This window comes from Clinocottus analis, unplaced genomic scaffold, assembly GCF_023055335.1.
Source record: "Clinocottus analis isolate CAN_PGR_092001 unplaced genomic scaffold, fCliAna1.0.p SCAF_3, whole genome shotgun sequence".
NCBI classification, from domain to species: domain Eukaryota; kingdom Metazoa; phylum Chordata; class Actinopteri; order Perciformes; family Cottidae; genus Clinocottus; species Clinocottus analis.
Window position 1 is genome coordinate 6,781,607 of NW_027176042.1, and position 22,868 is coordinate 6,804,474.

General features: G+C 43.2%; 1 protein-coding gene across 3 annotated transcripts in view; it reads right to left on the reverse strand.

Moving 5' to 3' along the window:
- Window positions 1-9,469, reverse strand: part of sox13 (SRY-box transcription factor 13) — a 40,219-nt gene extending 30,750 nt beyond the window's left edge. For 2 of the 3 annotated variants that reach the window (XM_068595031.1, XM_068595030.1), the window contains exon 1: window positions 9,175-9,469. In XM_068595031.1, the coding sequence (XP_068451132.1) occupies window positions 9,175-9,179 (5 nt within the window). In that variant the 5' untranslated portion in view covers window positions 9,180-9,469. Of the gene's footprint in view, window positions 1-9,064 lie in introns of all 3 variants that reach the window. The other variant, XM_068595032.1, reaches the window with a different exon arrangement.
- Window positions 9,470-22,868: the final 13,399 nt, after the last annotated feature.

The following is a 22,868-nucleotide window of genomic DNA, read 5'->3' on the forward strand; positions in this document are numbered from 1 at the left end:
ACGTGAACATTTTTGGGACTAAATTACTAAATTAAGGCCCCCGGTTTGTGTGCGTTTTGCGCATTACTGCGAGGGGAATAAAGTGTATAATCTTCTGAGTCCAACAGGTGTAAAACTGGAGGTAAGCGCACGGTCCGGAGTTCACGGCCTCTCCAGACAGCAGCTGCTGTGCTGCTTTCAGGCTGCGGCCCTTCGGGGATTTCAGAAGAATTATTGTTTCAACGTCAACGAGACAAAAACGATGCTCGAACATCAAGCGTGCGACTGGGACACCGCACCAGACAAACTCGCAGCAAAATATGTAACGAAGCAATGGCTTTCTGTCATGAAATAAAACAAATATGAGAATATGAATAACGGCTACGTGCACCCGTAACCAGGGTGACCACCGTGCTGGTGTCCTCATTGCCGCTGTTGCTATGAACCGTGTTTGAAGTATTTTGTCCGTGGTGGAAATAGGCCGTGGAAATCCTTGAAAACAAAATACCATGAAGCAATCTGCAAAATGCTGCCGGAAACTAGTGCCTTAATATAACCGCATGGTTCGGCTCAACTCCAATTTTAGTACCCGGTTGTTTTCTCCGTTCAGTTTTCATGCTCGGCGGGGGAAAGACTCTTGAGCCGGTCTCCATAACGGCGCAGGGGACGGCGCGGCGTACCTAGCATTCAGTGTAGCGTACGGCAGAGTGCATGTTGTGTACGACGTAGTGTATCCGTTCCGTGCAAATAAATAAAAACGGATAAAATAAATCGAAAGACACCAAAATGTGCGTCCAGCATTGCCGTGCCGTGCGGCAGAAACGGGGCGTGTCGGATCAGCTGTGACGCAGGTGGCGTTTTCTTCATCGGGGGCTCTTTAGACGTGAGGCTCATGGTCACGCGACCACTTCTAATGATTGGTTGCCAAACATCTTATCAGGGGCGGAGAAGCCATCAAGCAAGAGGAAGAAGGTACAAATGCAATGAAGTTGGTGTGCTGCAGACTAACACACAACTTTTGTTGAGACCCTGGAGGACAAGACATGACAACGCTCACGAGAGCCTTGCTCCAGGACCAGAGCTGCTTGTACATCACTTAAGGACTTTTCTTGCCGTTTTAACCTTTTGTTAATTTTTTTTTTGAAGCAGCCATGTCTTCATTCATGAGATATGTTCATCCTGTAAATTAGAATCCATATGGTTCAAAATGACGACGACTCAGTAGCGCACACACATTTTAAGTCAAATTTGGCTGCACCCCTAAAAACGCATTACTAATTACAATCCACATGATAACATTTTGTTTCTGGGCAATTCATGCATCATGCACATTATTTCATGAAAGGCAACGCTACTCTGACTGAGCTCAAGGGATCTGAACACGTCTTCCACTGATGTGGTCGTCTGTGAAAATGTTCGACAGTATAAGAAAGAACATTTAAAAAAAACACACAAGACAAAGCACAATAAGTGACTGATAGTTGGTATTTTGATATACTAAACCCTTTTAAAGCCCAGTTGCAACTTCATGCGACCGTGTGTCTTTAACATGCCTGCTCCAATGCACTTCACAAGCCTTTCTTTCTCTGACCACTCTCTCTCTCTCTTTCACTCTCTCTCTTTCACAAAAGCTTTCTAAATAAGATGTATAAATAGGCCGATGACACAACTGTGCCCTTCACAAAGACACCGAGGAGGGAGAAAAGAGAGGAGAACAGGACTCTGGCTTTAGTCACGGCCGCGTTATTCTTCTGCTTTTCAGAAGCACAGGTTAAAAAGCAGACATTTTTTTTCTTCTTCTTTTCATGCCTCCCTCCCTCTCATCCCTCTCTCTCTCCCCGCGAAACAGGTCGTCTATTGTGGCGGCTAGCGAAAGGCTACTGTGGCATTTATCAGAGAGGAGGAGGAGGAGGAGGGAGAAGACAAAACACACTCCCAGTAAAGAGATAGAACAAGAGAAAAGGGAAGAAAGGATGTGTATGAAGGCCACTTTTTCTTTTCCCTTACAAAGCCCCCCCTCCACCCCCCCTACTCCTTCAGGCCAGCTCAGACAAAAGCCCCCCCACCCCCCGCTACTCCCACAATGCACTCTCTCCTTCAACCCGGCACACTTTATATCCTCACTCCATTCACCGCTGCTTCTTGAGAGCACCCACGTGTGCTCAGCATATGTGTGTGTGTGTGTGTGTGTGTGTGTGTTTTATGGAGTTTGTAGCGGCGGTAGCGGGGGTCTATGTTTGCTGAGGGTCTTAAAGACCAAGGGGCCAGGGCTCGGAGGTGTTACTATGGAAACGCCTTTGAGCAGTAAGGAGCGCAACAGGTGATTCTGCTGAGGGCCCGTTCGCCTCAGCACCGAGGGAACCATAGGGGGTCGTTGCTGTATGAGTGAGAGTCTGTGCGTGTGTGTGTGTGTGTGTGTGTGCGCGCACGCACTCGTTTCACAAGTACAGCCGCGCTTATGCCACAAACAACTTAGAGCCATAGGTCTTAACCAGCTCCAATAAGCCGGAGATCATGCCTGAAGTCGCTGGCTGGCCGCGGTAATGACGCGCCGCACGGGTTTGGCGCACACACGGGTCAGATCCACAGACACGACTACACTGCTACACAGCAGAGAAGTCTGGGTAGTGTCTGATAATACGGGGGAAAAAAAACAACAGGGAGACAAAACGTGGACGGAAAAAAATGGAAATGAAAAATCCATCAAATCTATTTTGTTTTTTGGGGCCGTGGACGTATGTGCTCGCCGCTCTCGGAGGGTCCTTTCAGGCCGCAGCTGAAAAGCTCTGCTTACAAACCGCAGACGGTCAGTCAGCGACTGGCTTGTGGACATAGTGGAGGACTGCTTTAGCTGCTTAAGAGACACATCAACACATCACTCGTAAAATCCTCTCTCGAGGACCAAATGCGGATTATATATGAATCTATATATTTGGAACTTGTTTTTATATATATTATATATAGTTAACGCCTTTGAAGGCGATTTCTTTAGGTGTGCGCGCGCTTCCACAGCCTCACCGGACGATTTGCTGACGTGAAAGCACGCGAGTCGCTCGACTCACAAAGCTTCACAGGCGGTCAGTCTCGCGGCAGGTTCGCGCTGCAGGCTCAGCGTCCCCGGATTGAACATTAAATCGCGCATGCGCGAAGCCGCCGCTGATACCTGTCAGCTGTCCTTCACATCTCCACCTCGTTCAACCAGACTTCAGTGCACTTGTTCAAGCCAACACACACTGGACTGGAAGAAAAACTGAACTGAAAAATATGAAAAGCACTTATTGCCTTTGTATAACGTGAATCAACTGCTGGTCTTTAACTTACATCTTTAAGCTAAGCAACAGACTGAACATGGACCAAAGAAGGAGTGGTTTGTCCCTCACAGGCACCCTTACTACTGAACAGCACCTATTCAGAAAAAAAAAGAAAACAGATTCATAAACTATGTATGTATGTTAACTTGCTGTCGCTCCAGAGTGCTGTTATATTGTTCTGATGATATTACTTTAAAATAAAAGTGTGCAATACACTAGTTTTTACTTCGATATTGAATTTGGAGCATAACGCGATTAATCGCAGAAAAATCGTGCGATGAATCACATTTATTTTTTCCCCTTCTACTTTCTCACACAGTGAAATGTCCCATACGCCGTGCATTTTATGTTTGTGTCTCCTGGTGACTTTATAGGTTGGATCTAGCGTTATTTAAACCGCGATGTTAAAAAGTGAGAAAGGTTACACGACGGGAACGGAGATATCCCAGCGTCTCCACGTTATCATGCTGGCAGATGAAAAAGTAAATGCAGAAAGGCTGCTGTTACTTCCTCTGGAACTTGTATTTGTTGTACTTTGCTGACAAGACTGCAGCAGATTCATTCTCCTAGGGACCAAAAGTTACCAAAGGCAAGATAAAGAGTCCTGTTACAGTTCACAGCTGTTAGAGCCGACCCGTTTTCTTAGCCGCACCATTTACTGCAAAATGTTAGGAGTCAAACAAGTTGCCAAACGTACACAAATTCGGACAAGTCGCGGCCTACTGTCACTTTAGATTTCACTGATTTTGAATGAAAATGCAAATCGTGCCACTAGACTCTGAGACACACACACACACACACACACACACACACACACACACACACCCACACATGCACATAAACAGGTGTAGAATGAGTGACTTCTGTTTAGATATTGAAACTTAAGGTTTCATGTGAGAACAAAGCGCCTTTGATTCAGCGGGAACGTCATGTAAATGAAGCAGGAAAGCGGTACACTTTTTGTTTTTTATTATTCGTCAACAGCGCGATTGTCAATTCTCGTGATGGACGCCGGAAATAAACAAATGGGGCCGGGGGAGGGACGAAGGGGGAGAGGGGCGGGGGGCGGGAGGAAAAAGAAAAAAAAGGCTCTTCAGTCACCAGAGGACAACAAAACATCTGTATTCGTGAGCTAAAGCAAATCAGTTGGTCAACGCTGGCAAATTTGAGAAAGGAAGCTGAAATATGCTCACATGATGAGCAGCGCCCTCGGGCCTTATTGGGTCAATGCAGTCATGTAAAAATGTCAAACTCTTCATCTCTCTCGCTCTCCATCTCCCCTTCCCCCCTTCTCTCTCTCTCTCTCTCTCTCAGGCCCTTCAAATTAAGAGGCAGATTTGTCACAACCAAACCTGCTCGTTCACGTCCCGCGTGCCAAAACAATACGTGGGCCGTTAACGTGACGAGCATTACGGGAACAGCGAGACAAAAGGGAAACCCGTAGTTATGGCCGAACGTCAGAATAAAAGAAAAAAAAGAAGAAGAAAAAAAACAGCACATACTTCCCAACAAAAGCGTCTCTCTCCACTCTGTATTTAATGGAACACACCTTGGTCCTGTGGGAGCTTGCTTTTTGACATAGCGTGCTGAGTGAGCGCACACACGCGTGCATCATCTGAACATCTTAACACGCAAAAGTCGTTCCCTTTCTTTTCCTCTCCGGCTCGTGGGATTAGAAAGGGTTCAAATGTGGCACGAGAAAATTGAAAAATATGCTTCCGCTCTTTCTTCCCCAAAAGTTGATTTACGGCTGTTGATAAAGAGCCGCTTCACACACACACTCACACACACTCACACACACACACACACACGGCCTTATTAGCGCATTATTATGAGCTTACCACAGCATTCGCTGGCAAGTGAGTGCACATCCAAAGCGCAGCTGGCAAAACGCAAACCAAAGAGTGACATCTTCCAAACAACATCTTAAATCCCTGTTTAATCTGCAGCTTTACAGAGTAAAAACCGGCATTACTTTACACACACAACTTTGTTGAGTAGAAAACACATATTTACCTTGACACCAGATGCTTGCAGGGTTGTGTGTGTGTGTGTGTGTGTGTGTGTGTGTGTGTGTGTGTGTGTATGGAGGGAGGGGGGGGGGGGGTGCATCACCAGGATAAGACTTTACCACCCACCGAGCGTGAGCCCCAGTGTCTGTGTGTACGCCCGTATGTGTGCGTTTCATATGAAGTCTCTATACGGTTATTTTCGTCCTCTAATACGGCAACAGGTGGAGGAGATGTTCAGGGAACTTCTCCGCCTTGTGTGCACATTAAAGAGCTTCTCCTCACGCACATTTCTCGCTGTTACATCATGCAAAGGAGGACGTGGAAACCATCCGCGATAACGCGCTCTTATCAAAGGATGCAGTAAAGAATTAACCGCGACAATCTCATTTCATTTGCTTCTTCTTTTTGAAGTCGCACAAAGACAGAAAGATAAACACTTTTGACTGAATAGAAATGTAAATGCATCTATTTATCAATCCATACTGGACTTTGTTTTATGGATTTCTCAATTAGTTAATTGTCAGATGAGATTGAGAAACTTTTGTCACAATTTCTCCGGAGCCAAGGGTGACACATTAATAACATGACATAATTGTGTTAAAAACTTATTTGTGTTGCCATTTCTGATTGAAAACTTACAGGGAAAAAAAAGTGTTGCATCTGAAAGTTGATCCATTAATCAACAAATTTTAATGCAATACTCTATGGTCTGCAGACAAAACTTATTGCTTCTGAAATGGCAGGTATTGGAGTTGAGCAGGTAGGAACGGGTTTAAAACAGCTGGAAAAAGGTGAGACACAGCTGTGCAACACGCACACAAAAAACACACAAGTACAAAGTGTGGGTTCATAACTGAAGCTCATCACTTGTTAATAACTAAATTACATCGACTCATTTGTCAATTATTTCTGATGGAGCCCGAGTTGATGTCAGTTGAGGAGACCGGAGAAAAGTTGCATAACTCAGTCATTAATAACACGCTGTGTGCCGTATTAACGCAATATGACTCAGCTGAAAGACGCTAAACAAGCCCCGTAAAAGAAGCAGGCGAAGGAGTCAAATGCATCGGGATGAATCATGAAAGGTTCCCCGTCACGTGGCGGCCATCGGCGTGTTTACCAAGCGCTGTTTGAACGTTCACAACTCTGGCGATCGTCCCCGAGGAGACAATGGCGAGCCAGAGGGCTTTATTTAAAGAGATCACACGGCTTCCCCGAACCCGGCATTGTTGTGTGTGATTGGCTTGGGCCTCACACTGCGCGAAAAGAAGAGAGAGGCTGAGGAGTACACACACACACACACACACACGGACACACATGCACACGAACACACACACCATTATTCTCCATTGTGGTGTTTCTCTGTGGACTCCTGGTTCAATAGGAATCAGAGAACAATGTCGAGAGGATATAGGAGGTCAGGAGGAGAGAGAGAGAGAGGGGAGGAAAAGAAAAAAACAACCTTTGTCTGCTCTGCTGCCCTTATGGAGACGTCCGATGTATAGGAAATGGTGCGCACACACACATAATCTCACGTCAACACACACACATGACACAATCATTAGGAATGCAATGTAACAAATTCAAACGTCTAACGCAAGTGTGAAAAATGGGTTAGAAATATCAGAAAATTACATTTGGGAATGAAGCAACAATCAGGTTTGGTTCCCTTCCTTCTAAATGCAGGATTTATAAGTAGTAATGTTTTGTAGAATAAAATAATTTAACATAGAATTGGAAACTTTCAGGTTATTTCAAAATTAAACGTTAAAAAATATCGCACAGAGAAAACAAAAATGGACGCAGCCACACGAATGTTTTACAACATCGTCAAATCATCAAAGTCTTTCAATGCAATCAGATGAGATTTGATGTTTTCACCTTCAGCAAAACAGCGCTGACACAAACTACATTTCTACGGTGTTGTGCTTTTCACGAGCTCATCACCACAAACAACCAAGAAAAAACTAAACACAAAATGTACAAATCGTAGTATTTTAAAAGATGTTATCGAAAATGGAACAGAGTTGTCCCTGAAAAACGCAACTTATTTTTTCTAATCTGATTCATTAACATCCAAGCCGGACAATAATATACAGATTCAACAGGTCAATTTGTCTGCACACACCGACAGAGAAGATAAAGGTATTTCTGGCTGCCATGTACGATTGTGTTGAGAAACAGACGCACTACTTGAGGAAACGGGTTAAACATATTTATGATATATATATATATATATATATATATATATATATATATATATATATATATACACACACACATGACATAACATCTTGTTCATCCAGTGGGTTTAGAAAAGTCTTTGTCGATTTGTTCAGCGCCGTGCTGCCGAACAAACTTTCGGTATTTTCACCGATGCGACCCGTCCCACACGAGGGCCGCGAGCCGAGGAGGGGAATTTACCGGGGGACTTGGCTTGAGCATTAGCACTGTTGCCATGGTTACCTGGAGTTTGACGCAACTTCTTCTCTCCGACTCGAGGCGTTGGTTGACTGACGAGAGGAGCAATCTGGGATTCAAAGCAACGCGATAGCGCGCTCACAACCTGAGCGACAGACTGGGGGGAGAGAGAGAAAGCGCCGGGTCACCTTTCGTCCCGCGTGAACCCGTTCACCTGAGAAGACAAAGGCCCAAAAGAGAGAGCGAGAGACGGGAGGACCTGGGGGAGGGGTAGCAGAGGTGAAGGGTGAAATGCCAAACCACTCCTTGAGATTAGTGGAGTGTCGCGCAGTATGTGCCTCGTGACAGCGAGGCCCTGCGCGTCGGCGTCCGCTCGATATCAGAGAGCATGATGGGAGGGTACGCGAGACGGTGAGTGTCCTTCCAGATGAGGAGACAGGAACAGGAAAAATAAATAAATAAAAAAGAAGCAGCGGCAGCAGTAGGGGGGAGACAGAAGATTGACGGAAAAGAAAGGTCAGGGACTCCCCACTGACATGGACAGCTTTGTACGCGTCCAGCCACTGTAGACACACACACACACACACACACACACACACACACACACACACACACACACACACCTGAGTGCTTTTACACCGAGGACGACTCGGACCTCAGGGGGCCCCCTGAATGCGTTTAGAGAGCCTTGCGGTGTGGGGACCCCAGACAGACTCCTGTGACACCACCACCACCACCACCACCACCACCCAATAGGACACCTCACACAAAAGGACTTTTAAGTTTACTCCCTCGACTATTAAGACAATTTCTCATCATTTAGAAACTTCCTGAAACTTTCGGAGAACAGGACGAAAAATGTTTTTTAAAGGTGTAAAAAGGCCTCGGGGGGGAAAATGATGCCCAGCACCTATGCTGATAGCTGCTCATTTGCATCTGTCAACAGGTGACATCACATCACCATCACCATCCTCCTCACCATCTCCATCATCAGCTAAACCCCCTGCCAGCATACGAAACTAAGAGGAAATACATAACACGATTTCGCAAAGACAGCGTGAGAGAGTCTAGAGGAGTTTAGAGAGTGGGAAATGAAATGATTAAGGAGGAAAGCTAAAAAGCTAACTTTTTCTGTTGGGGTGGGGGGGGGGGGGGGGGTGTTGAGCCCCCCCCCTCCCCCCCCTCCGCCCCTTTCCTGTCGAGCTGCCTGGTTTTAGTCAACAAGAAAACATCGCACAGCCACACCTGGACATTTACAGACCCGTTTGGAAGTTGTTGTTGTTGTGGTCATTTTGGTTTACATTCACACACACACACACATAACTAAGTGACTTCACTCACCGGTCCCGGTGAGCGCTCTCCACGCGAAAGAAGGAGAGAGAGAGCAAAACAAAACAAAAAACTTCCCGTCCTCCTCCTCCTCCTCTTCCTCTCCCGCTTTAATTCCTCACCGCATTCAGAGCACGGCGCGGCTCGGGACGGAGTGGCCGCGGCTCGGGTCCGTGTGCGCGGACTCCTCTCTCCGCTGCGCTCCGCTCGGCTCCGCGGGGAGAGGGGAGCGGGAGCCGGGGGGTTGGGTTGGGGGGGGGCCGGGATGTCGCTTGAGATGACGGCGCGGGGAAGGCGCTGAAGACGGGAACAGAGAGGCGGAACTGTGCGTGGACGTGACGGAGACACACCGAGTTGCTTTGCCCTCGCTCGCTCACTCACTCACTCGCGGAGACTTTCTGTCTGTCTGCCGCTGTGTGTTCACTCACTCAGCGTCCGCAGCGCGCGCCGCTCACCTCCCACTTAAAGGGAGAGGGACCGGTTTCCAGGTGGAGGGGGGAGGGAGGGAGGAGGGGGAGGGGCCATAAACTACAACGATTATCTGTCACCGCCCTCTTGTCACGTTCAAACACAAATTACATGTTATTGGTCGCTATTGATTGGGTTTGTCGAAATCCAATTGACAGCCCCCCTTCCTCCCTCTTTAGGTTTCCAATTCTGGGTGTATTTACAGAAATGCTTTCCTTCAGTTTTACTCCAGATAGCTAGATAGATACTTTACTCCAGGGGGAAATTAGCTTGTAGCAGCGTCAAGCAAGGTTACAGTCAACATACACATATTAAGTCTGGAAAGTATTCAATACATACAATAAAATAGAAAATATTACATCTAAGAAAATGTAACAATAAAGAAAATGCAAAGTATATACAGTGTACAGAAAGTGTTTACAGTGAAATAGAATAGGTACACCAACACAGACTTTGTTCATATATAACCAGGTCGTATTTCCATTATTGGCTAATCTACCAATATTTTGTCAATTAACATATTTATCATAATAATAATACATTGTATTTGGATCATGATTTAAATAATACTTGAAGACAGAAACAATGAAAGCAATTACAATGTAAACAAGAGAGATGATGTAACAGTAAGAAACAAAAACATACTGAACTAGCATCACAGGGTTAAGAGCAGATTTAAATAAATGAAGTTTAATATTAGTGGCAAATGATTAAGAATATCTGATGTTTTGGGAGAGAGAGTTTCCGAGGGAGGGGGCAGCAATACAGACGCCCTACCCTCAGATTAGTTATTTAATCCCCAAAAATGTGTCAAGGAAATAGTTTAAAATGCCACAATCTCAAATTCCAAGTGGCCAAGGTGGCAAATGTCTGAGGGACTGTAGGGACAAGTCTTAAATTAGTTGTTTTGCTCTTGCACAGACTTCAATTAATTTAGTCTTTTTTTCATTTTTAATCCTATTATTAACATATTTTGATGAATTCAAGAGTGCATCTATGGTAAACAGAAGAATTCAAGTGTTCATTGAGAACATATAATCAATTTGTCGATAAGTGTTAGCCGGCTCAGAATTTCTTTGATTGAGGGCCCCTGTCATGATATTTACCAGCCTCAACATTGGGAATATTTTGCCCATGGGGCTCACATTGGATAGTTGGTAAAGTCCTATACTGGTGATGCCCCCCCACCCCCCAACCCGCTACCCCCACCCACATGTGTGTTAGTGTGTGTGTGGGGACCCATATGTGTCATCGCAGCAACATGTGGTCCCACTGCCACGGGAGAAGTTCTGAGGACTTTGCCCGGTGTTTCTATTTCTTTTAATCCGTCCCTGCGTCGGGCATCACAAACCACAAAACGCAGTCCCGAAACTTTACAGCTGTAGCTGAGGGCAAAACGAAGGCCAAGTTCAAAGGTGGGTGTGGGGTCCGAGCAACGACGGCGGAGGACAAAAAAAAAAACCTGTCTTTGAACAAGGGTTTATTTCCCCATAACAATCAAACAAGTAGCTAACGGGACCACAGTTTCCGTTGTGAGAAACACAATACATTTGTATTTTTGTGTATGTATGTTTTTGTATCTGATCCTTGAGCAAATGTTGTAGTTTGAATGTTAGTATTCTTATCAAATAAACTCACTAATTAGCAGGACATTTGGTTCTCTAGCTGTCACACTCCTGGCTTCGTTCTGCATCACAACAGGAAGCAGAATTGCAGAAGCGTGAAGTTTAGTCACCATCTACTAGCTAGTGTTACAGGACGATGCACGTCGACCGTTGTTTAGAAAGTTGCTCGTATCAGTTCTGCTCACATGTTTTTTAATCCACGGAGAATTTCTAAAACTCACGCGCTTTATTGTTCATCCTTCCACAGTTAACCAAACTGTAACTAAGGGTTGGGTATTTTATATATGTATATATATATATATATATATATATATATATATATATATATATATATATATATATATATATATATATATATATACATATATATACACACACACACACACACACACACACACAAATGGTGGGCCGTCAGAGCCTTTCAAGCCTTCTCTGGTGACCTAAAAAGAATCACAAAGTCATAGCTATTTTATCATTTTAAAAAATGTGTTTGTTTTTTTCATTTTTATAATTAAAAGTCATTGCTTTTGATCATGTATTTGTGTTTTTGTTTTTTTACTGATGACCCCTTTCCCACAGAGGCGTATGTGCATCTGGTGAGCAAAATGCAGATTATGTTACAGTTTTTTTTACATTTTCAGTTGTATTGATTCATAAACAAGCCACAGCGCCCCAAATTGCACTTTTTAATGGCTGCGCTATTACATTAAAGAGAAATATCCTGGACGTCTTTCATAATTCTGTGTCCTGTGTCTTTACAAACAATATTGGAACATTGAATTCTACATAGCTGTTTTCTAAATCCTCAGACTGTGTCCACAGCTGAGTGGTTACAGTAGAAACTATGATATGAAAGGTCTATGCTTTTATATTTACTAACATACCAAAGACGCACTGTTCCAGGAGGCCCAAGTACCCATTTCATGGGTTCTTTAGATCTCTTGTTTTTCCTCCTCCACCTCTAATAATATATCATAATAGGAGACAACCCAGGGCTGCATACAGATCACAACCACCATAAGTGGTTGATGGTACATCTTGACCTCTGTTTGGTTTTGTCTGTTTGTTCTGTGTTTCAATATATCTGAACACACGGCAGATGTTGTCATTGACGCTCAGCCTCTTTGTCATTACATGACAGAATAGTAATTTGTCTTTATCAGATATCTTTTTTCACAGGAACAGGTGTCTCAACGCAGAAAAATAAATACACCGTATGTCGATGACGGCACGTTGTTTATGAATAGTTTCTAAAGGGAGCAGTGTCAGGATATAGTGAAAGAGGGGACACAATCTCAAGTTCAGAGTTCAAGGTGGCAAATGTCTTAGGGACTGTCGGAAAACTGTCACCAATGAAAGGGGTCAACGATATTAGGACCGCCCCTTCTTAGTCCATTAGCCGTTTTGGTCTGAGTCGACTGCAATTTCTTTGGGCAAATTCTCCTTTTTATGCAGTTTGTTTACTCCCTTGCATTGCAGCAAAACAAAGATGACGGCCAGAAGTTGTCTATTACACATCAGTGTTTCCAAAAAGCTTTCCACGCCGAAAGAAAACGTTGTCTTGGTGATAAAAAGCCAAAACACTGCCTCATTTTTGGAAACGTTCTGAAATGCATCTGCACACCTTTAGCCGAGCGGCTGACACAACGTCGGGGAAATTGGGACCGAAGCAGCGAAGACCTCGTATCAGGACGGGAAGAAAGGGAAGGACGGAATCGGCGAGGTCACGGGAGTGCACAACGGTGAGGAGAAGATAAAAGGAGGCGCGGCTCTGTGGGGACGGGGGAGAGATAGAGGGAGAAATAGGGACAAAGAGAGGAGGAGAGAGAATGAAAGAGAGGGAGAGAACGAGGTAGAGAGAGCCCGGCGGTGCATTGGGGGAGCCGATGTGCCATTTCTAATCCCTCCTGTTCGTGGCTTTGTGCCGTGGCCCAGCAGGAAGTGGGAGCTGGGCAGACAACAATTAACAAAAGAGCTGTGAAGAATACAATTAGCCATCAATGGCCAACCACGGGCCTTTGTGCCTGTCGCCATGGAGACGGCACAACACCACTATACTGAGATTACAAAACCCTTTTCTACACTTCTCCTTTTTTTCCTCTCTCCATCTACCCTTTCTCTTGTACCCTTTCCTTTTTTCCCCCCACTTTTCTCTTTTCTTCAGCTTTCAAACTAATGTCCCTTTTTTCTCTTCAGTTCATCTTTTCAGTCTTTTCTTCTCCACGACACACACACACACACACACACACACACACACACACACACACTTACATGTAGGGCTTTACATGTGAACAGTTGTTTTATGTTCTCTGTGAAGCAACGTGATGTTTCTGTGTTGTGGTCTTCTGGCTGTTTAGATGTCTCATGACTGACGAGTCTGGAGATTTAAACATTGGATTGACGCATACTCTCTCCAATGAGATCGACTGGCGACATCAGCCAGGAGTTCTGGCTAGTTTTGTTCAGTCCTGGACAGGGATGTTACATTCGATTCCCGTGAGACGGATGTAATTCTACCTGACGGCACCCTCAACGAGTTTGGCAGCACCTGTAGCTGCGTGGAGGTACCTGCATCGGCCGGTGAAGGTTTGCAAAGTGTTAGGTGTGATTGGGTTTACCCCGAGTGTTAACCTTCGTGTGCACGGTGGACTCTGCGATCTGGGGGGCAAATAAACAAAAGGCTTGCGCAGCTTTTGCGACAAAAAAAAAGCACAAATAAGAATTATTCATCATCAGAGGGTTGGTGGTAGCTGAAGTGCATTTATGACGGGTCATTGTCTTGTTGGGATGCAATGTGTCATTTAAATATTAATGAATAAAAGTCCTCTACATGTCATTTTTGGAAATACATTAAAAAAAAAATGTAATGAAAAATAAAGCAATAATGTATTCCCTCACAACGACACACTGGACTCAACCTCATTTAGAGTAAGTGGAGTCAGACGTAAAACATATTTTTTAACACCAATCTGCAAAACTTTCTGGCTGAGTTTGTGCTGTAATATCATTTGTGTAAAATATTTACGTAAATTGGACCCTGAGACGACGCAGGGAGTGTTTGCATGTGATGCGCAATTTATGGTGCCATCAGCGGCAGCAATCCATTCAATGAAAATGTTCCCCTAATTACCAGTCTTATTATGTTCCTCAAGTTAAAAAGAAATGAAATGAAATATGGCAATTCTGTCATAATGTGATGGATTAGTTTATTTTAGAGATGATGATTCAACATTATGGTAAGTTTCACGACCGTAGCTTGTTGGGGTTGAGTCAAAGTCGATGAGTCAAATTATCATCGTTGACCCCTCAGTCCACTTGAAATTTTAAAAAGTGAGGCATTTTGCTTTGAGTTTTTTGAAGACATTAGATCAATAAAAAACTTTTCTAAAAAAAAAAAAAAAATGTGTGTGCTCTCAACAATTTAATTATAAGCACACAGGTTGGTTCTTGCCACTTTAGTCTCTTCACGCTCTTCAAAGACGTAATATTTCACAGGCCTTTTCTGCTTCTGCTTTTAATTTTCTAAAGTTTGACCCAACTGCTGTGTTGACTCATTCACCGTGTAGATATACAGAAACGGGTGGTATTTACATGTTTTGTTTAATCCGAAGGGCTCTACAGTTTCGCCTTCCATTCACCCACAAACACACCGACGTCGCAAGCAATTTGCAGCATTTTCCCTTTGTAGTTTTGTAGAGGTGTAGAGTTTTAGAGAATGTGGACTCTGTGATGTTGTGTATAAGAGAAAAACGCCAAGTTGGCTACACAATGTCTGTCTAAACCTTTGACTTAAAGACAGACACAAATGTGGCTGTGAGATGTACGGTGGAGATGTGAAAAGATGCCAAACATTATCACAGTGTCACAATGAACAATGTGGAGCATATGCTACATACGGGTCTGGGGGACTGCCCATTATTCCGAAACCCCATTAGTCCGAAAATGTCCCATTGGACTGAAGGCCTATTTGTCCAACAGCCCGTTCTCCCAAAGAAACAATCATTGCTCTGAAGGCCATATTGATTCGTAAATACACACTCTACCTGCAACAAACAGAAGCACATGGCCTTCCTCGGTTGGGTTGGTTAGGTTGAGGAATGAGAAATGAGCTTAGGGTTAAGAGTATCATATCCCGAGGGGGTAATGTTGTGTTTGGAAAATAAACTTCAAAGGATGAGGTAATTTAGCATAATAATTAGCCATGTGCTTCTGTTTGTTGGAGGGGAGTTTGCCTGTTCTGACCAACGGCTGTTTGCATTCAGTCCAACGGGAAATCTTTCAGACTACTGGGGTTTTGTAACAATGGCCGTCGGAACAATGGCGTGGCACCCAGGCCAGCATGGCTGCCTCACGCAACATGGAATGACAGCAGCACTCAGGCCACCGTGGAGATAAGCGGTGAGCGATGAAAGAATCCTTCGCCACCTTGATGGTTCGTACTGACTTTGACAGAAGAGATCTTTTCTCATCTGAATAAATCATGCTTTTGTTCCTTTACAACCACTGGATGTCTTTTTTTTTTCCTTGCCTGAAAAAATAAACATAAAATGTGTATTGAAAAATGTTGAAAACATAAACATAACAGAGGATAGGATTTTTTGAGGCGATTTGTGACTGAAATGTTGAAGTTCAGAAGCATAGAGGATATTGTCCCGTATCAGGTAATATAATATAATTAGCAAGATAAAATGAAGGACATACTGCTTCCAATATTTGACTGAAGCCAAAACTGAAGCACAGTCGAATTTCCGACACCTTTCCTCAAAACTGTGCCATTTGTCTCCAACAATGGAGATGAACTGCAGCATGTCAAACTATGGAAGTGGAGCGAGTAGGATGTGCAGCTGTGAGACACGGGGGTGCACTGAAAGAGGCCTTTAAAGAAAAGAGCAAAATAAATCACGGTAGTAATTGGGGATGCAAAGTAGTATGTATGAAGTAGTGAACATCCTAAAACTCTCTTTGTTCAAGATTGAGGTGGAAAACAGTCACGTGCCATCCCTATTACGAACTGCCTGACGTTTAGTTACGCTCTTTTAGTTTTTTCGTGAAGAGGCTTGTATTTCTTTTTTGGTCTTCTTTCAGTGTTTTTTTTTTCTTCACCATCCTGTGATTTTTACTAATGGTAAGAAGAGACTCATAACACGCTAACTTTTTCAGCATTTCAGCATACGGCATTCAGTATTTTGTTAATCGAAACATAGCTGTTGCTTTGGACGCCCATCTCTTACTATATAGTAATTGCATGAGGAGGGGAAGACTTTTGTCGGTATTAAGATGAGGAATTTGTCTCATCTCTTAGCTTACTTTAATTTAGGATTGTCAATGATAAAGATTCAGCCTTGAACTGTTAGTAAAGTTAGCCAATGTCGTAATGTTATAACTTGATATTTCATATTCCAAAACCCCAATAGTTTAAAAAATGTGCCATTGGATTTGTGCCCATTTGTCTGACTGTACCCGTTATCCCAAAAACAATCGTACATTGTTCTGAATGCCTGTTACACAGCCCATGCCTCTAAGGGTTCGAGATGAAACCCATGGAAAATAAAAAAGTTATTGGTAAAACCCCCTGAGTGGGTTCTTGTTTGCCCCTTTAGGAGGTGAAAAGGTTGCGAACAAAACCCCAGAGCAGGTTCTGGGTGAAACCTTTACGCCACAGGAAGGTTCTGTGTAGAACCTCTCACAGAGTTTCTGGGTCAAACCTGTCAGATGGTTTTAGGTATAACCCAGTTCTGTTGGTTTCTCGGTGGTACCCTTTGGGTACATAAGGTTCAACCAAGAACCAACAAGAGTTCTCCCATACATAAGGTAAAGCCAAAGAAGCCAAGACATTCGGGTGAGCCTCTTCATTTTTAAGAGGGCAGGTTTTTTTTTATTCACTTGTGCTAATCGGTGACAGACAAACGTTACGAAGTTAAGCGTGCCAGTGTGGGAAGCAGGTTGCAGTTCCGCTAACAACCGAGCTGTGTGAGTGGTCCCAATTCAAAGCTGAACTTTTTTGAAGATAAGTTGGCCACTGATGTAAATCTCTCAGGCTAAAACATGAAAAGAATCGCACTTTTCATTTAAACCCCACACACATGGCTGTGGTGTGAGTGATCGTTATCCAACGCGCAGTTTTTCACCGTGATGCGGTTGGAACTGTAAAGGTGGTTGCACACATTAAAGATGTGTGTTTCTTGTATGACTGGAGCGACACAGTAACCATGGTGTTTCTTTTCTCCCTTACAAGCAAGGTACACGTTAACCATGTGTTGCAATTCAATACAACTGCTTTGTACCGTCACAAAGCTCATAATGTTCAGTTAAGACATTGTCGGAAATGTGGAAATCCAATAACACGTTTATTATTGAACTCATAGTCAATAGGGGGGGGGGGGGGGGGTGTTGTACCTGTGTTGTTGCTGGATCACACTATACTGTGAGGTGTTTGTACGCTTTTGTACATGCACGAGGTCAGCAGAATAACAGTATATTACGAAGTCTAATCATGAACAAGCAGCAAGGGAGTCACAAACTAATACAGACTTTATATCTGTTGAGAATATACTCCTCCCCGGTGTGCTAGCTCCGCTGCAGCATGTGCCATGTGCCTCTGGCCTCAAAATTCCAAAGTCACCGTTGTGTTTGCCAACACAAAACAGATCTCTGCACGCAGTTATTTCTGCTACTTTCTGCTCTCGTCCTGGTGTTGTGGAGCCAGGTGGTGTTCTGTCACAGGAGACACGTCGAAAGTTACTGCCAACAAAGTCATGTCCACGAACTTTACCATTGTAAAGCAGGAGAGACAAAAAATGTCCACTTGAAAACAGGTTTTAAATATGTAGTGCATTCTCTATGAATGCATAACACACACACACGTCTGTGTCAAGCAAAAAATCTGTGATCTAAAGCAGTGGTCCCCAACGTGGGTCCATTGGTAGCAGGCGGCGCGAAAAGAATGAATGAAAAAAATTCTGAAAAATAAATGTTGGACCGGCTCGTAGCAGAGAAACAAGCTCAGGGCTTCTACTCATTCGGCGTAATGGTGAGTTGTATTTGTATGCACTTTTTAATTGTCTTTATGTCGGTCGTTTTATTTTATTACGTCATCTTCATCACCCTCACCGTGAAGGCCGCTCCTTGAAAATGTTTTCTATCACCAAATGCAAAAAAAAGGTTGGGGGCTGCTGCTCTACAGGACACAGAGTCAATTTCCTGCATCGGTATCAGAGAAGACAACATTGTTGAAGACCCCCAGAGCCATCAAAGTACATATTGGACCCATCTTTTATGAGCCAGATATCTTCCTCTAAACTCTCCCACTGAAAATGTTGTCATTCCAGCAGACAAATCAGGAGAAAATTGTGTTAAAATGAAGCTAACAGCACTTGACATTGCTATTGTCCTAGCAAACAAACTTATGTAATGCTAAAAATGTGTGTTGGCGGTAGAAATATCTGAAGTTAAGAAAAGACAGTATAACTACAGACTGTGCCTCCTTAGGAGACAGGAAGTATTGTCCGTTTCATACCGTTGGCGAAGCTTGTTTTCTTCTTATGAAGCATCTTTGGTTGGCACTGTACAATCACAGGGCCAAAATCAGAACAAGAATACCTGATCAAAGGCCTTTACAAAGCAGAAGAGGGGTTATTTCTTTCCGTTTATTTTAATTTTTTTAATATAATTTTGCTCCGTAGTCAGATTCGAGATGGCAGCAAACTTTAGTACCCTTTTCAAACTCATCAAAGGAACCACCGACCAGATCCACTCTGTTTCTGTTTTTACCTTTCAGAACCAAAGCCCTGGACGGATCATATATGCAGTTGTGTCATTAAAGACCAATTATGATAATGATGGAACTTCAACTCACCAAAACCTTTGCAGCTTCTATATCCCCCCAAAATGTGTAATTTTTTCCAAACAGACCACACGGCTTTTTGGTTTTTGTTTTAGCAGGAAGCCTAGTGCCAGCTTCACAATCTCGGAGCTTTATTCTCCCTCCTGCCTTTCAGGTCGCCTACCTTTGTCAATGCTGTTGAAGCCGGCCAAGCCAAGCTGAGCAGTGCCAGCCCGCTCTGTTTGTTCTGCCAGGCTGGGCCGTGCGACAGCACCTTCAACCACCCAGTTAGCTGTGGGTCCTAGCGTAGCCTTGTGTTATCACACTCTGTGATATACAGCCTCAACCTCTATTTGCACTCTGTAGAGCAGCAGAGTTTCCATATTAGCGTGCCAGATTGTTTGGAAGATGAAACTTTAATTATTCCCACAGGGATTTCGAGCCTTTGCAACAGCGGAAAATAGGATACAGCAAAGAATGGGAGGATGTAAATTGGTGCAGAGTAAATGACATACAGCAACCTGTAACACCTGCTTGTTTTTGATCTGGTTTAGTATAAATGTATCATCGAAAATAATGCTAATATTGGATTTACAGGATTACAGGCAGTAACACACATTGAAAATTAGGATGGATCGCTAGTATCAGTTAAATTACATCACTTTTTATTCAGCTGACACTTTCATCCAAAGCAACTTACAATAACTGCATTCAGCTGTAAGAACAAACTCAGACCAACAAGAATCCGGATAGTACAATTTCTTCAGAACCGCAAACAGTCGTGCCTCTGTTGAGTGTTTAGCTCTCATCGGCCTCGTTCACAGACGCAGCAGACTACAAAACGTCATCACGCTATTTATTCGCCATCAGGGTCTTGCTTGTACTCGTGCTACCGTTGTGTAGTTTGATTACAGTCTAATGTTAGCTTTTTACTTTTGCCAGAGGCTTTCCCACTTCAGAACGCCATAAAAATTGTGTAGAAAAGTATCATAAACTTGTAGTTGGCACAAAGCTTATTTTTTGCAATAACATCCCTTCGGCCTCTTGGTGATTAATACGATACTAACTCCTGGAGTACGTCTTCTCCTGCAGCCCACTGCATGGTAATAATACAACTGTCTTCCAGAGTCGTGTGCAGCGTCTTGTACTGACGCTATTAGACATTTTAAAGACTTGTGTTGCTCTATAAGTTTCTTGTTGTTGGCAGATATTTAGAAATGGGTTACATGGGGTGCCCCGGATGGAAGCTTTCAACAATCTCCCTCGGGTTAGATAACGTTCTACCTCATCTTATCTGTTCTTGTTGTGTGTCATTTCCCCTCTCCGTCTCATTTTCTGTCACTTTTCTTGTTATCTAACGAAAATAAATGTCTGAAAAAATGATAACAATAAGTATTGTACATCACAAAAATTATATAATTTTAGAATAAAGAACCGGGGAAAATAATGCATTCGTTGGGGACTATTTGTTGTCTCATAAATTCGTTAGCTTGAAGACCTTAGTGTCCTCCTGTTGTTGCCTATCAAAGCATTATTCAGCTCTGAATAATGTGTTTGTTGATACAGTTATATATATTATTGTCACACATGTACAGTTCTGTGGAGTGGGTTTTGGACTTGGGGACAATAAAGTGTAAAAGTCTAATTATATGTAACAAATGACACATGGCATTTTCTTTTTTCAGTTTACAGATTTAACCTTTTTTTTAACCTTTTTTTCTCTCCCGGTTTCCCTTTAATATTGTTTGCTACCATTTACTGTGCTTATTAAAGTTGTATACATAAAGTACTATTGCACACTATTGCACTAATAATAATTTGAATCAAGAGGTTTTGAACATTGGTGCTGTGAAACGGTCGTTTGAAGTTTCAATTTTTGTATCATTCACTGCCAAAACATGCCAAAAGGGGCATATCTACCAATATTAGACAAAATGACATGTCCATCACAAATACGAGGCTTTGTCAACATCCTGTACAGCTGACACATTGCAACAAAAAGAAGAATGTATCACACTTTCTTTACACATTGGCATGTTTTTCATATATTCTATGTGCAAAATTCCTTGTGAAAACTACAAATTTCACAGCCTCGGCTGACATTGTACATGTCCCCTTGTTTTAATGGAGGAACTTATATTTTATTTTATATTTTTGTGGATTAAAGCTAATCAAAGACTATCTTTTCAAAGAATGCTGACATCTGTCACCCATCTGCATCTCAGCTGATTTTGAAATATATGAATATACTTGATGCTCGAAATCAGAGAAAATATGGCAAAAAGTAAATAACAAGGGGAATTTCTGGAACTGCAGGCTTCATAAGCTAGTGCTCAATAGTGCCTGTAAAAGGTACCGTAATGCATAAGATAAATTTACTGCCATCATGTTGCAATAACCATATGTTTTAACTCAATAGTTAAATAGTGATGGAAGTTTATTTGCGTTTATTGTAATCTGCTTGCAGAGCCTGACAAGTGACCAGAAACGAAACTGAGGTTTCTGACAAATAACAGAAGGTACAGTATATGTTATGAGGGCAAATATGGGTTTTATAGACTGCGCACACACCAAACACAGGCCGGAGTGGCAGTTGCTGGAGGCTTGCAGTGCCTGAGCGGCCCAACGTAATCTAGGCGCAACATGTCATAACAACCCCCGACCTCAACCGAAGTCGATCAAGCCACACTGTCTTCCTGTGTCTCACTTTGCCCCCTTTCTTTTTTTTTTTCTGGGGTTGTGAGATCCTGATGGTAGAGATTGGAATCAGGTCACTTGACTGCTGCCTCCACTCAGATATCGGCTCTATCTAAAGGGCTGCTGACTGACACGGCCTACCTGCCGCTTCTCTCTGCTCCTCACGCACACGCACACACACACACACACACACACAAATGTACGCTCACTAAACCACTCGGGATGCTACCCAGCAAAAGCTTGAATATTAAATCCATGCTGAAGTGGTGGACTTCGCCAATGACGGAAAAACTCTGCAAATGGTCACGACAACATTTTTCTTCATTTGAAGTCAGTCACTCATCTGTCCTGATAAAAACCAGAGAATGTGTGATAATCATTGAGTTGCTGGGTTGCACTCTTCATGGGTAGCGACGAATGAGCCGCCGCACTGGGAGACTGGGTCACAAAATGACCCTCACAAATGCATACGGAGATTGTTCGGTCGCAGAACTGGTTCAGAGCCCGGAAATAAACTGAAAAGTCACTGGGCGAGAGTTTGGGGAGGGAAAAGTAGGCCTGGGGAGGTTTTGGGTCAGTGAAGCCGGCAGCAGTGGTCACTCAGGACTGATTTGCTCACAATAACTAGTCAAACACTTTTGTCAGATCCCCGTGGTTGTAATACAGCATGATTCAGCAATGGTACCTTTTTATTTTTTGATGCTTTCCAGTTGTACTTGCTGAATATGTCTGCCATGACTGGGCTGGAAACATCCAGGATGTCAAACCAGGTTAAAAAGATAAAGATAGAAGCTAAAGTCTACAGATCACGGCGTGAAGGTGGAGACAAAAGACGATAAAGTGATGGTTCCTGTAAAGCCGAGTATGTTATTCACTGTTACAATCATTAACAGGCAAAAGCAGAATTTACATACATTCAATACACCTTCAGTTGGTAGCGTAGCCTCGAAGTGCTCATGTGAGTTAGTGATGTGCTAACATGCTCTGCTAATGCTAGCTCCACAGGTTTTTAATGTAGAAATGCAACGTTTTTGGATACATTTAACTCATTCCAACCACAGACATATTAAGCAATATTATATTTAGGTGTTTTTTTATATAACTCAAGCAGAGTTGTGGTTTTTCAATAAAAATACAAATCGTCCACTCTCCTTTGACTACATGTGGAATGAAGAGTTTTCAAGATTAATACATTTTTCCGGGC